The following is a 15,840-nucleotide window of genomic DNA, read 5'->3' as shown; positions in this document are numbered from 1 at the left end:
GTTAAAAGAAACTCTTGAGGGTAGAGTATAGCGAGGCAAGAGTGAGGTGGTGTTGGTCTAGCCGTACTGAGGAACACATCATGGAGCAGATACCCAGCTCAGCATTTCAAATACAATTTGCAATTTGATAGACTAGACGAGCTAAGAATAACCAGCCGAAAGAAACGCCCTGCCGGAATGAAGTGATGACAACAAAAAGTGTTGGAGGGGCTGGAGGACGAAGACTCAGGCAATGTGGTTGTCGCAAACACCTGGAGGTTCAAAGGTCGTCCTGTGGACTTCATACAACAGTGGAGAGGTAAACAATTATCTCAGTAGTACATACTGAATGCACTAGTCAAATTATAATGCCCCCCTACCGGGATAGGTGGGGATTAGACCAATCACATGATCTAATCTCACTACCAAGTTATGAGGTCTAATGTTATGAGGTCTAATCCGTTTTTTTATATATTCCAGCTCTGTAAGATTGTACACACACAACACACCCGACCCTCGTACACACACACACACCCGACCCTCGTACACACACACACACACACACACACACACAGGGCTATGTGGTTCGTATCAGCGGTGGCAATGACAACTTCCTCATGAAATAAGGTGTCCTCACTAATGGCCGTGTTAAGCTCCTCCTCAAGAAGGGGCACAGTTGTTACAGACCCAGACGCACTGGAGATAGGAAACGCAAGTCAGTGAGAGGCTGCATAATGGACAGCAACCTGAGTGTGCTCAATCTAGTCATCATCAAGAAAGGTGGGTACACAACTCTGCTGATTTAGATGTACTCTGATAAAGAGAATTGTCTCTGTTAGGTGTAACTATTGGGTAGGGTTTCATAATTATATACACAGTATACTGCTGTCAAGTACACAATCAAGTTGGGGCGTCACCAACTTGCCCCCGATTGGTAGGTTCTTATTTTCTTTTTCGGGTACTTTTACAAAATTGTAATGAGGTCATTGTTACCCAGAGTGTCCCCTCAGATCTGTGCCCGGCCCTACACTGTGTTCCGATGGTGTCCTGGTGCTAAGATGCGCTACAAAAGAACAGAGGTCTGCCAATCATGTGCCCAACTCAAGAACATCTGTCAAACCTGTCTCCTTGGTGAGCCCTGTCACTATATAACCCTTTCTATGTTGCCATGGTGACACACAATCTCAGTACACTGCATTCAGTACTTCCTAGAACAACTTTTTTTCAAGTTTTTGTATAAAAGTCTCACAGTAGTTTATCCTCTATCTCTCTGTTTCCATACATAGTCTAATAAAGGTCGCGTGTTGCTCTAAGGTCAGTGTGCAAGGTCAAGTTTCTTAGCTTTACTTGCTTTTATTTGACAACGAAGCTTTAATTAGCATCAAAGTCTGCCACTCTTAAAACTAATACTTTGTTGTGTGTATGGAGGCTTTGAACTGCCTCCCCTCTCACAATTCTAGCTTTCTACTTTAGTGACCCTTTTCCCTTGTCCCTAGTATGAGATCACTTCAGTGTGAGCAGACTCCTCCCTATCATGTGATCTCATAGGACTCACACTATGATCACTTCAGCTGTTAATTATAAAGGTCGCGTGTAGCTCTGAATACCAACCTGCAAGTTTCTTAGCTTTTGCTCGCTTTTATATCAATATCTGCCACTATTAACGTTGTGTGTATGGAGGCTTTGATACAGTAAATTGTATTAATGTGTCTTTGGTGCTTATATATTTGGTAGCTCCATCTACAGTACACATAGCTTGAATCTGAACTCCCTCCCCCTCAATGCAGTCCTGGTCACTATAATTATAATTTTATAACCTACAGACCTCGAGTATGGCCTCCCTGTACAGGCTAGGGACAGTGTTCTCAATGTCACAGACACTCTCCCCAAGAGTGACGTAGGCCGAGAATATTATCAGCAGAATATGGAACAAAAGGTCAGAGTTCATACCAAGTCTCTAATTAGTCAGGTGCTTATGGATGAAATATTGAAATTTTCTTTAAAAAGCTGTAATTACAATTTGTCCGACCTCCCTTTAAATTGTCAATAATGATTATCGATCGTGAGAATTAATAATACGATATCAGTAGGTGTGACATGTAGAATGACCTTTGACCCCCTATATTGCTGAGAGTTGGCGGACAGAGCCAAGGGGTGGTGGGGGGAAAGCCCCTAATGATCTGCTGCTCAAGATGTCGCGTACTGGACCGTACTACAAACGCAACAGACCTCACATTTGCTCATTCTGGGTCAAGGGAGAGTGCAGTCGTGGAGAGGAGTGTCCCTACAGGTGACCACACTACACATCAATAACAAGCTCCCCTTACATTGAAATGCACATATAAAGGATAGCGTTAAACCAGGTGAAGCAGACCACTAGTGTTGACGTTATCATGAAGAAGTGATTATTACACATGACACTGTATGATTGTCAATAACAAGGTCCCCTCACCGTAGAATATTTTGTGGGTGAAGAACCTTTGCGAATGAGCTAAATCAGCAGAAAATTTGACCCTTTGTGATCTAACTATTGCGTTCTGGTAAGGATCGTGTGTATTTAGGTTTTGCGGATTTTATTGTTGCGAATTGATCAACCATCGCAAAGTTCGCAAATGTCTGATGCTCGCAAAACATTCTAGTAATACGGTACATTAGTTAAATGTAGTCTAATTAAAGGATAGCGTTAATCGTGATGAAGTAGACCACATCCAATCAAAACGGAGGCAGTTTGACGTCATCGTGAATAATTGTTATTATTACACAATGACACAGTATGATTGACAATAAGCTAGTGATTGTGCTCAGATAGTGCCTGTTCTATATACTAGTCTGCAAAAACTGCTATCCTTGAAAAGATTATACCCGAAAGTGGCTAATCTGCGAACAATTGTTACCCGCTATACTAGTTATATAACCAGCATGTGTGACTATGTAACTGCTATTATATACATGCAGGCACGAGATGCCGACAGATCCAAATGACCCACTGTCCAATCAGAAGATCAAGGATCGTTACCATGGCGTGAATGACCCGGTGGCTGAGAAGCTTCTCTCCAGTGCCCAGGACCTGCCCACTCTGTCACCACCTGACGATAAGACAGTCACCAGCCTCTATATAGGAGGAATTGATGAGTCATTCAACCAATCAGATCTCAGGTATGTAACTCTATTAGTGACGTTGTGTAGCAGGTAATGTAACATGTACACAGCATTTAGCAGTTCAGTAGCTATCTTTGAGAGTACAGGGTGTCATCTTGGATTAACAGTTTGGGAGGGAAGGTTTGCACAGGACGCAACAATTTTGGCCCCTCCCATATTTGTTGACCACACCCCTATTACATGCTAGTGCATCACAGTAGATCTAGTTACATATTGTACACCATGGACAGTACTAATGTGATGATGTCATTATTATACATGGAAGGGAAGCTGAGCATTGGGGGGGGGGGGGGAGGTTCACCCCAGCCCCCACCACTAGATGAAGCCCTTGCTCAATTTGTGTTCAGATTGTCCAATTTCAAAACTAATTGATAGCTCTCAGAATTACCGCTTAGACACCAGTTCTATGATTGGTCTACCAATAATTTTAGTGTTTTCGCTAGTTTGTGTATTATCCTATTCCATTGATGCATTTTGAGCGTTCTATCATTATTGTTTGCAGGGACCAGTTTTATGCATTTGGAGAGATCATGTCTATTCACATGGTGACCAAGTCTCGTTATGCCTTTGTCACATTCTCCACTAGAGCAGCCGCAGAGAAAGCTGCTGACTCAACATTTAATAAACTCATTGTTAAAGGTGCGTACAGTGTATCAGTTATTATACACACACACACACACACGCACGCACGCACGCACGCACGCACGCACACACACACACACACACACACACACACACACACACCTCCCCCCTACACACACACACCTCCCCCCACACACACACCCCCACACCCCCACACCTCCTCCCCACACACACACACACACCTCCCCCCCACACACACCCACACCCCCACACCTCCTCCCCCTACACACACACACCCACACCCCCACACCTCCTCCCCCTACACACACACACACCCACACCTCCCCCCCACACACACACACACCTCCCCCCCCCCCACACACACACACACACCTCCCCCCACACACACACACCCCCACACCTCCTCCCACCCCCACACACACACACACACCTCCTCCCCCCACACACACACACACCCACACACACACACCTCCTCCCCCCCACACACACACACCCACACCCACACACCTCCCCCCATCTCCACACACACACACATACCTCGCTGGGAGGCATAATTATGGCACTTGTTTATCTCCTTGTGTGTGTGTGTGTGTGTTTCAGGTCGCAGACTCAAGGTGTTGTGGGGAAAGGCCCAGACCACCCCCTCCCTGGGGGTCAAGGGTCAACAGACGCTAGCCCCTGTACCAGGACTGCCAGCAGGTGAGTGTCCTCACTACAGTGGGTTTGATATAGGGGCACTACCTATTACTGCAATGTTTCTTTTTGTTATCCAACTTTTAATCGTAGTCCTTTTAGATATCATCCCACTAGCACTGGAAACATTTGCACAACCTTTGTACAGTGAATAATTGACAATCTTAACAGCACATTTTGAATAATTGTTGTCTATCCCTTTTCAGAGTTAGTATTAATTAATTGTGATCGATTGATTGTGTGTTCTCTCTGTGTAGCCCCGCCCCCTTTGCCCTTTGACCCCTTTGGCCTGAGCTCCAAGGCGACTCCCCCTCCTCCTCCTGGGGGATTTCCCCCACCTCCACGCCCATCACAAATATCACATGTACTGGGATCCCGCCCACCACACGTGTCACAACTACTCGGACCACCACCACCGCCACCAGGTAATTAGAGAGAAATGTTTAACAAGCACTAATCTAATGTCCAGAGCTTTTCTTTAGAAGTTGCCATTATTCACTTGAAATGAATTTTAACACCTAAAACATTTATTACAGGTATACATAGTGATACATGTACAAGCTTATCTTCACATTGCGTGTACCCTACCCTGTGTGTAAGGTGTCTCTGTGTAGTAGCTATAGAACGTGATTATCATGATCTGTACTACTTTCCCCTGGGGCAGGATTCCCTCCTCCTGCTGGCGGGTACTACCCACCACCACCATCGAGGGGATTTCCCCCACTAGGGCCACGCCCACCTACGCTCCACTATCCCTCACAGAGTCCACTCCATCTCGGGGCAAAGAAATAACCTCTCTATTGTATTGGACTAGAGAAATGGACTGCTAGTAATAACATAATACTAATAACTATTATTTCCACTCGTACTTGTATTTCTGATCATGTGAACTGTGTACATGAAATTGCAATTGACCTAATCATTAATTATGAGCTGAAGAATGCAATTGTTGATTACTTCTCTATGAGAGCAAATATGGAGTTTAGGTAAAGATCATTAATATAAAACAAATTTAAAACAGTGTCCCCCGCATGAAACCCCCCCCCCCCCCCCCCCCCGGACAGCATCCCCTCCAGTAATAATCGTGGCAAATTAAGAGCTAAAAAGGGGCGTATCTCCTAACTCAGGTGAGGGGCGTATCTCATCTCAAAACAAAGCTATCTGAGCTGAAGTAACTCTGCGGATCACGGCTACACTTATCTTGCAGCTACTAGTCCCTGGCTGCCCCAGGGCAGGTCAGGAAGGTCAGGACAATGGCAACAAGGTGAGCTTGTACAGCTACAAGGTGTACATAGTATAGTATCTGGTGGCTGTCTGTGTATGTATTCAGGGTTGACAAAGATACATCAGTGCAGTATACATGTACAGCTTCAATCACACACTACACCATGACATTGCTGATTAGGGAAATAATAATAGATTGCAATTATGCACCTAATGTGCTCCCCCGGGACATACGGGGGAATTAGACTTGAAATGTTGGCCCCATACTGATATGTGACAGGGCCTAGGAAAACAACCCTTATGGAGCAAACTAATTAATTGTATTTTATTGCTTAATTAAATAAAGCAGTGCTTAAGCTTCAAATTGATTACAATATCACTCACTTTGCACCTTCCTACCCCAAAATATTTTCGGGTGAAAGGGGGACAGTATTGACCTACCATTTTGAGAAACTAATGTTCAAAGTTCTATCCGCATACAAGAACAGCATGAAAAAATTCAATGGCTGCCTGTAACGGCTATACAAAAAAATTTTCGGATAAAAAAAATTTTTTTTTAGTTAGAGGAGATATTGAAGTTACTTCTTATGAAAGAAAACCAAAATCCTAAAATAGCTCTAAATATTTTACTTTGTAGTGTACTGAACATTATTAGTTTGCTCCATAAGGGTTGTTTTCCTAGGCCCTGTCACATATGATTTGACCTGGCCTTGCGTAGTAAAGACTGTACAACTGCTTAAGGCATGTGGGGAATTTGACCTGTGGTCAAATCCTCCATGTTAGCCTGACCCCTCCCTAGGAGGGTAGTGGGGCGACACATTGATAGGTGCATTAGAATTGCTCTGTAAGAAAATTAATGTTTCTGCATACCATTCTTATTCATTAGAACCCACACAACAAATAGTTCATTGAACCCTGGACCACTCTGATCATGAGTTGTTGTGTTACACCATAGATTGAGGGGTTAAAGGGGTTGGAAACGAAGGTACCCTCGAGTATCATCCGCGCTACGCTGTGGTTTAATGGAGCCACAACAATACCTATTTCTACACACAGTGCATAATAAACTACAAATAGCTGCTTAGTCCGTGCAACTTACTTATATTCAAGGTCTATACCTATTGTAGTAGTTATAACTAGCACGCTCTAAAACAGCCTTGGGAACTTATGACTTTACTAGCTAATTTATCTTTTTTACTGGGTGTACGTTGTCAGTCATTATAAGTACTACATGTGGCTGACGGACTAGGCGTGTTATAAACAGATGATATCTCGAGGAAACACAACTTTCTTATTTTAAGGGAGTTACCCGACAAAAATTGATTGCCTCGTTCATAAGTAACGCGAATAGTTTCGAGGCTCCATTGCAGATTCAATGTAACTTCTCTAACTCTATAATCTATGGTTTACTAAGTGGTGAAAATTATTTTGAGGGACTTCCGTTTCCAATTCCTTATCTGTGGTTTACTAAGTGGTGAACATTTGGTGGAATGGCTGCATGTGTACATTGAGGTGACCATATCTCAGAGGCCACAATGAATACAGTACTCCTTATCTATGAATCCAGACACTCTATTGTCCAATAATGACTGTGACCAAAATGTATTCCTAACACTACATGTATTGTATAATAGTATAACTCGTGCTTACTAGCTATAGAAGCAAAGATGACTGTATTACTTATTTAGATGACAACCTCAGAAACTAATGAGTGACCTTCATGAGTGATGGTTAATTAGTTGCAGGCTCCTCTGGTGTCTAGATGTGGGTATAGCTAGCAAGTGAAGGCTAGCTCCTAAGATTGTGGTCAATACAGTCACATCCTCTATAATACACCCACTCACTCCTCACCACCTAAGAGTCCACTAATTGGAGACTGAGATTACTCATTGTCATTTGTAGGTACATAATAATGATAATTTCTGCCCTTCATTGTTTACCTCCTCCCACAATACACTGTAGTGATGATCTGGGTCAGCAACTCGATAATGCTTCCTGTGGTGGTTGTGTGGACGAGGTGGAGAGGCTGCTGGCTAGAGGAGCTCCTGTCAACTGGAGGGACAGTGTTGGATGGACCGCTCTCCATACGGCATGCTACTACAACCACCCTGATGTAGTGAAGATACTCACACAGCAAGATGGCATCGATGTCAATGTACAGAATACTGCTAAGAACACTCCCCTGCACTATGCCTGCTGGTGGGGATACCTGAAGTGTGTCCAGTTACTGATGGCAACTGGACAGTGTGACCTAGGTAAGTCAGTGTGTGTGTCATGTAACACTTTAAGGCTCCAATTCATAGCTAAACTAACGTACATAGTGGTTAGGGCTAGACACATGCATGTACATGTGCTTATGTCAAAACACTCAATATTGCTAGAAATGTTCATGAATAATTATGTTTCCTGTTCGTTTAATGAGTTAGTCGCTTCTATTATGTGGGATAGTAATTATTATAATTAGTTTTTTATACTATTAGAAATAGTATACGTATATATGTACAGACCAGGTGTACAGACCAGGTGTACAGACCAGGTGTAATTCATACAACAATAAATAATGTAGTAATTCAAAGTTCCAATGTTTCGAGGGAGAGGGTCTGTGAGTCCATTGTGCCCATCACTGAGGCCGCATTTCGTGTGTGTGTGTGTGTGTGTGTGTGTGTGTGTGTATCACTATCAATGGCAGTCAGACCCACTAGACTATAGTACATACAGTGAGATCACTATATACAGTCATGCAGAAACTAAACTTGTGTTTGTTTGTACTTTGTACTTTGTGTGTGTGTGTGTGTGTGTGCGTGATGATACTTTTTGTATACCCTCAAACACACACACACACACACACACACACACACACACACACACACACACACACACACACACACACATACGCACCCACACACACACACACACACACACACACACACACACACATATGCACGCACGCACCCACACGCACACACACACACACACACATACGCACGCACGTACCCACCCACACACACACACACACACACACACACACACACACGCGCGCACACACACACACACACACACACACACACACAACACATACACACACACTCCTATTTTGAGATTTTACACAAAACAATACTGTGATTTGTGATTTGACGGTTGTTGTACCCTGACCTCTACTCACAGTGGTTTGCAACTGACAACGTTTGTGTGGTTGCTATGCAGCCATATGACTCTATACTATTGTGTATTGTGGTAATGTTCATTCTAATCTGGGGATAGTGACATGTTTCATCCCTGGAATTATCCCCATGCATGCATGTACCAAGTCTTAACGTGTCTAGTGCATACGCAGCTATTGAATAGTTGAATTTGAGAACAATTGACTCTGACTTAGTAAACTATGTACGTGTCAATGCTCCCTAACTCACCACTATAGGAGCTGTGAACAGTGATGGACTAACTCCACTGGGAGAGGCAGTCAGTAGGGGGGGGCTGTACACTATCAAGTACCTCATCACAGAGTGCAATGTTGATATCAATGGTAAGTTAGTACATGCAATACAATATTCATGTGAATGAAGTACAGTTCATGATCAGGGGAAGTTGATAATGGAGGGTTAGGGTACCTAGATACGTTGTCAAGGTTACACAAGTCATACTGTCCCTTCCATGTTACATTTTACCCTAACCCTAATTACTTTTGGCCTTCAATCTTTGCATGCTAGGACACTATGACCGAGCAAGTAGTTAATGGTCAGATAATTGCTTAGAAATTGACCGATGGACCGACTGTTATTTATACCTCTGTAACAATACTTGTGGCTTGCTCTTCATACCGTACCGTATAGCTTATGCACTGTCATGGTGTGTTGTGTGCATGGCTTATATAATTATAGTGGGTATAGTTTGAGGGTATATAAAATTTCGCGAAATGATCGTTATAATAGTTTTTGCTCATTTAAGTTTCGCGGAATAAGTTGAACTTGCACGAGCTCCACACGCGACCTTTGTTTGAGGTAGATATACATGCAGCTAAAGTGATCCTTTACCAGTCTCTATATGTTTGCTATAATAATTGATCTACTGAGTCTGTTACTGTTAATTTAAACACTATTGATTGTGTGGTTGCTATATGCACTCCATTCTCCTGTCAACAGACGAGGGTTAGCACTTCAGTGCTCGAGGGTGTATATAATTATACGGTAAACTGAACAAGTCAGAATACGTTTAATCGTGTTGATGGCACTTAACAACTATAAACAATACTTGTGGCTTGCTCTTCGTACCGTATATAATTATAGTGCCGTATAGTGGGCCATCCCAGACGAAGGTTTGGGATGAGTATTTTGAGTCAAATTTCGCGAAATGATCGTTAGAAACGTTTTCGCGCATTTAATTTTTGGGGAATAGCTTGAACTTGCACGAACTCTACACGCGACCTTTATGGTACTCTCATAATTATAGGGAATAGCTCATTGTGTTGACCTTTCTCTGCACACAGTTAAAAGCAATTCGATATGCTATACGCTATAATAGCGTCCAAACACACTGCAATTTTATTCTGTTGTACAGTATCAGTGGAGGATCTAGGATTCTTGAAAGGGGGGTTCCAGGGCCCTGAGCAGGTCAAGGACTGTTATTTTATTAAAAAAAAAAAGGTCGTCATTTCTTCGAAACAATGAGCATGCGCATTAAAACACCGAATTTTTTCCTAAAAAAAAAGGTCATCACTTTTCATAAGCAATCTGCATGCGCTACGCTGGAGAGTTTTTGGCCTTCATAGTCACTGAAACTGCACAGACAAAGCTTCGCAGGACTAACAAGGACTAAAGGTTAGTAAGAAGTGCATGTGAAAGCTAGTAAGAAAAGAACAACTTGCTAACTAGTTGCTTGAGCCTCCCACTCACTTCTATCTCAAAGGGGGGTTCAATTGAACCCAAAGAACCCCCTCTGGATCCGCCACTGAGTATACCAAAGCTATGGAGTTAAATTACACCAGAACACTCTGATCTTCAGCTAGCTACCCACTAAGCAGCCTTTTATAATAATTATATGGAATGCTCCAGTGATCGTGAAATTGCTAGAAGGCCATACATATACAAGTAATAAGTTATTACTCATAAGAGGATGGCATGATAACCTACTTTTTGCTGGTTGTGTAATAATAAAATAAAAAAAATGTGAAAAGATCCACCATACAAAATAACCTGTTACAACTGTATAATAGTGGTATATTATTACAGAACGTAGCTTAAATTACAAATAATAATAGTTTATCCTCACTACACGTATTATCACGTACACTTCCACAACTCTCACCACTATAGGAGCTGTGACCAGGGATGGACTAACTCCACTGGGACTGGCAGTCAGTAAGGGGAAGCTGAACACTATCAAGTACTTCATCACAGAATACAATGTTGATGTCAATGGTAAGTTAGTTACACGTGCATAATTATGTGAACTAGTCAGCAGAAATAAAATACGTTTAACCCTGTTGATTGCACTTAACAGCAGAGGTAGAAATAACACCTCTTGATTGTCCTGATAAGTTGTCCTAGTCTGCCATCAGGTGATATTGGTCTAAATTACCCATGCAATTGCAATGTCTTAGTAATCAAGTAGGGTTTAGGTAGCCTCGATTCCAGGCCGAGTTGTTTCTTGCTAGGCCGACAACTATAGGCCTTGTGTTGTGTGCATATATACACGGAGCTAAATTATGGCATTAAACTTATACGGGGAAATATGACAGGAAACAAAGTGTGAAGAATCTCTGCTTTGGTTTCCAGTTCCGGTTCCTGCCACGCCCAGATACAATCAATACCAGGCCGTATTTTTCAACTTCGTTCTATTAAAAAAAAATCGGCCTGGGACCGAGGCTAGGGTTTAGTTAGAGGCTTACCATTAGTCGGTTTGTCACTCTGCTACATAGCTACATAGCTAGGCCTGTTCTTGCAATGAACAACATAGCTGATATAATTATGAGTGCGCATATGTTCATCATAACTATATGACCTTTGACTTTCACTCTGTGCATGCTAGGACACTATCACTGAGCCAGTATAGTTAATAGTCAGCTAATTGCGACCGACTGTTATTTATACCTCTGCATGTAACAATACTTGTGGCTTGCTCTTACGTATAATTATTAGTAGCATGCTTGTGGGCAAATGTAGTTTCTCTTTGTGTGACACCTTATTATATGGGTGAAATGTTCCTGCGTGTTGATGGCACTTAACACTAAACAATACTTGTGGCTTGCTCTTCATACCGTATAGTGGGTATCAGGGGCGTAGCCAGACTTTTGAGACAGGGGTTTCTGCAGAAACATCAGCGGCGCGATAGCGCCACGAAATGTGTGTGGCCACGCCCACTTCCGGTACCACACCCTCTTGATTGGGGCACACCTACTGTTATTGACTATTGTTCATGACTTTTTTATATGTTTGTGAGAAGCTAGCTAGCTATAGACGTAACATACTAGGCATGCAGGTGCCAATTGTGTATTGCTAGTCTAGCTGAGCAACAATTAAATGTCATTTACCTGAGAGGTTTCATGTGGCTGAGATTGTTCTAAACTTGTACACTTCCTGAATAAAGTTGTGCTTAGAGCTGAGTCTGAGAATACTGGAGCATTCAGGATTGATACTAGATCTAGAACTTAAGTCTTGGTCTTCTTTGTTTGAGGTAGCTAGCTAGCTGAGACTAACTAGCTGAGACAAAGCCAAAGTGAAACGCTTCACGGTGCTGCTCTGATTATTGATTTGCAGCCACATGTGAAAAGATGGGCAGGGCTGCATGATTTCAATTATAGGGAGCCCTGCCCAATTTTCTCAGCAGCTCCTGGGGGGGTTTCTGGGCAACCAGGAAACAATGGTAGCTACGCCCCTGGGTATAGTTTATGAGGGTATAATTATTAATGAAATTTCGCGAAATGACCGTTAGAATAGTTTTTGCGCATTTAATTTTTGCGGAATAGCTTGAACTTGCATGAGCTCCACACGCGACCTTTATTCGAGGTAGATCTACATGCAGCTAAAGTGATCCTTTACCAGTCTCTTTATTATTGTAAAACTGAACACTCTATCCTCCTGTCAACAGCCGAGGGTTAGCACTTCTAGGGTGTATAGTAACTTGTAGGCCATAGACTACTACCATAATTATAGGGAATAGCTCATTGTGTTGACCTTTCTATGCATATATACAGTTAAGCAATTTGATATGCTATACGCTATAATAACACACTGTAATTTTGTTCTGCTGTGTACAGTACACTCTCGCTATTCCGGCTCTCTGCAGTATGGACACCTCGATATACCGGCCATTTGGCTTGGCACGGAATGCTAGCTATAATTAATTATGTTTACTGCACAAAACTCACCCTGAAGAACGGCCACTCGCTATTCCGTTTACCGGCCAGTGCTGGCTGTCCCAAACAAGGTTTTCAATGTAATTTTATACGTATAATTTATTACGGCGGATATGACGTTTTAGGTGTGGTTTAGCAAATAAAATTGGATTACTACTTTTGCGGTTCTTGTCTCGAGGATAAAATGTAGGATAATGAATCATTCTGTTCTCTATTTAAGTGTAATCCAATTTTATTTGCTAAACCACACCCAAAACGTCATATCCGGCCGTAATATACGTATAAAATTACATTGAACCTTGTTTGGGACAGCCAGCACTGACCGGTAAACGGAATAGTGAGTGGCCGTACTGGTATAGGGCCTGCACTGGTCACTGTTTTGCATAGCTTTTTGTATTAGTTGAATACCTGTTGTTTTGATGTATCAAATGAGTTTGCATGGGATTTCCCTATAGTCTTACACAACGTGTGACCGGAAGTGGGCGTAACTCCCAAAAATGTTTGTACTGCGCGCTCGTTAAATTGAAATCCCCCTTTTCTTTTTCTTGGATCTGCTACTAAGTCAAGTTCAGTCGGTAGAGCATCAGACTCTTAATCTGAGGATCATGGGTTTGAGCCCCACATTGGATGAATTTTTGTTCGCTGGTATTGCCCCTTCTATATGTGCATGTGCTGAACACCACGGGTGATAATGCAGCACACCAATACCAATGAAGCTATATTGTACTAGCAGACTATTACACACATGTATACAGTTACAACAAGTGTTGCAAGCGTGCACTATAATAATACCGTGAACTATAATAATAGTTCGTTTACTAAGTTCAAATATTTTGTCTCCATGGCTTATGCCCTAGCTCTATTCCATTGTCGAGAAGGCTTGCACACCATTCTGAAGTTAGAAGAGGCTACCTCTACAATGGTCGTATGGTCGTAGTTAAGTTGGAAACACAAATTCAAAGATTTCCCATGGTCTGTACAGAAACCAAGTTCAAACATCCCAACCATACGACCATTATAGAGGTATACAGTAGACTCTTTTTAATCTGGTCACCCTTGGGACCATGCAGCTTGGCCGGAATAGCGAGGTGGCTGTAGCTCAGGAAATAGCCGCGGCTTAAAAACGACCTTACCTCGAATCTAATGACTACTTTTGCGGTTCTTGTCTCGAGGATAATGTAGGATAAGGAATCATTCTGTTCTCTATTTAAGTGTAATCCAATTTTATTTGCTAAACCACACCCATAACGCCATATCCGGCCGTAATATTCGTATAAAATTACATTGAACCTTGTTTGGGACAGCCAGCACTGGCCGGTAAACGGAATAGGGAGTGGCCGTACTTCAGGGTGAGTTTTGTGCAGTAAACATATTATAGCTAGCATTCCGTGCCAAGCCAAATGGCCGGTATATCGAGGTGGCCGTACTTCAGAGAGCCGGAATAGCGAGAGTCTACTGTAGATGAGAGCCTCTTCTATAGTTTCAGACTATAATGTGCAAATAAACCTTCTCAATAGAAACATTTTCGTGGACTTAATTTTTGTGTAGGATTACTAACCCACGAAATCCGCGAAAATTAAGCCCCTCGAAAATTTCGCGCTATACGATAGTACATCGGCGTGGACGGGCAACACCTATATGATTACACATGTAATATATACCATGGCCATGTAGGCCGTATTTTGATCGGCCTGGATTCGAGGCTAATTCTTTACATAATAATATACTCACCACTATAGGAGCTGTGACCAGGGATGGACTAACTCCACTGGGACTGGCAGTCAGAGAGGGGCACCTGGACATCATAAAGTTCCTCATCATGAAATGCACTGTGGCTGTCAATGGTAATTAGTTAGTATAGTAATACAATAATTATTATTTTGTGCATAATTATGCTGTACATGGGTTGTCAACTACTAACAATTAAGTAGGTTGTACATTTCTCGGTATTATTGAACACCTTGCTAACCTACAGTATGCCTCGATTCCTTGATAAGAGGTATAGGGCCTGCACTGGTCACTGTTTTGCATCGTTATTATAGTAACTTGTTAGTGTATAACAATTAAAACATGAGTGTATATACGGAAACCCATGTGATGGTAGCTATAATAATTATTAATTATAAAGAGGATGGACGTTCTGATGATCAAAGAGTTATTCAAGTGTATCTAGCCTGTATACATGCATGTAATTATTATAGTAGCAATCAAACATTTTTTTTGCGCTCGCTCTCAGCACCCTCCTTACTAGCTGCATTTCCTAGAAACACCACTGTGCTCAGAGAGGTATAATTATTATGGTATACTGTGTGCATGTGTGTGTATAGACTGCTACAGCTGCTCAAGGATCAATGAAGTGCAAACAAGAGTTTCTATAATATATATAGGCTTCTATAGTATCGTTTTTTGGATTGCAATTTGCGGATTTGCAGTTATAGCTATAATTATAGGTTTATTTACTTGGAAATCCATCGCAGCCTTTCAGAAGAGTGAGTAGCAAAACTCGTCCATGGAGTGTTGCTACTCTACTTAGTAGATAATTTCATATAGCTCTGCACTATAATTATAATGCTAGCTGGCTTTGCATGCAACTATACTACCTAGCTTTTTGTATTAGTTGAATACCTGTTGTTTTGATGTATCAAATGAGTTTGCATGGGATTTCCCTATAGTCTTACACAACGTGTGACCGGAAGTGGGCGTAACTCCCAAAAATGTTTGTACTGCGCGCTCGTTAATTTGAAATCCCCCTTTTCTTTTTCTTGGATCTGCTACTAAGTCAAGTTCAGTCGGTAGAGCATCAGACTCTGATCATGGGTTTGAGCCCCACA

The 15,840-nt window shown here is 42.2% G+C and overlaps 3 protein-coding genes across 4 annotated transcripts in view; all 3 read left to right on the top strand.

Moving 5' to 3' along the window:
* The window catches only part of LOC135338987 (uncharacterized), a 74,825-nt gene that overhangs the window by 30,615 nt on the left and 28,370 nt on the right, over window positions 1-15,840 (top strand). The window lies entirely within an intron of this gene.
* On the top strand, window positions 983-5,396 carry LOC135338508 (pre-mRNA-splicing factor RBM22-like). 2 transcript variants are annotated; one of them, XM_064534672.1, is made up of 7 exons: window positions 983-1,110; window positions 1,803-2,269; window positions 2,935-3,135; window positions 3,641-3,777; window positions 4,342-4,440; window positions 4,692-4,859; window positions 5,099-5,396. In XM_064534672.1, the coding sequence occupies exons 2-7, from the start codon at window positions 2,172-2,174 to the stop codon at window positions 5,224-5,226; spliced, it is 831 nt and encodes a 276-aa protein (XP_064390742.1). In that variant the 5' UTR covers window positions 983-1,110; window positions 1,803-2,171; the 3' UTR covers window positions 5,227-5,396. The 2 variants fall into 2 exon arrangements, with proteins under 2 accessions (XP_064390742.1, XP_064390743.1); XM_064534673.1 differs by lacking the exon at window positions 983-1,110 and adding an exon at window positions 1,394-1,565.
* Window positions 5,531-15,503, top strand: LOC135338521 (espin-like). Its single transcript, XM_064534693.1, has 5 exons — window positions 5,531-5,698; window positions 7,621-7,913; window positions 9,077-9,181; window positions 10,968-11,072; window positions 14,749-15,503. Exons 1-5 carry the CDS (start codon window positions 5,688-5,690, stop codon window positions 14,859-14,861), a joined length of 627 nt encoding a protein of 208 aa, XP_064390763.1. The 5' UTR covers window positions 5,531-5,687; the 3' UTR covers window positions 14,862-15,503.

Source organism: Halichondria panicea, chromosome 7, assembly GCF_963675165.1.
Source record: "Halichondria panicea chromosome 7, odHalPani1.1, whole genome shotgun sequence".
NCBI lineage: Eukaryota > Metazoa > Porifera > Demospongiae > Suberitida > Halichondriidae > Halichondria > Halichondria panicea.
This window is presented reverse-complemented; position numbering and strand designations above follow the sequence as displayed.

Excerpts from the sequence above, each read along its gene's own strand:
- LOC135338508 (XM_064534672.1), top strand. The coding sequence starts at position 2,172 with ATGTCGCGTACTGGACCGTACTACAAACGCAACAGACCTCACATTTGC. Across the intron at positions 2,270-2,934 it reads GGAGAGGAGTGTCCCTACAG|GCACGAGATGCCGACAGATC; the intron begins GTGACCACACTA and ends ATATACATGCAG. Across the intron at positions 3,136-3,640 it reads TTCAACCAATCAGATCTCAG|GGACCAGTTTTATGCATTTG; the intron begins GTATGTAACTCT and ends TATTGTTTGCAG.
- LOC135338521 (XM_064534693.1), top strand. Across the intron at positions 7,914-9,076 it reads AACTGGACAGTGTGACCTAG|GAGCTGTGAACAGTGATGGA; the intron begins GTAAGTCAGTGT and ends TCACCACTATAG. Across the intron at positions 9,182-10,967 it reads GTGCAATGTTGATATCAATG|GAGCTGTGACCAGGGATGGA; the intron begins GTAAGTTAGTAC and ends TCACCACTATAG.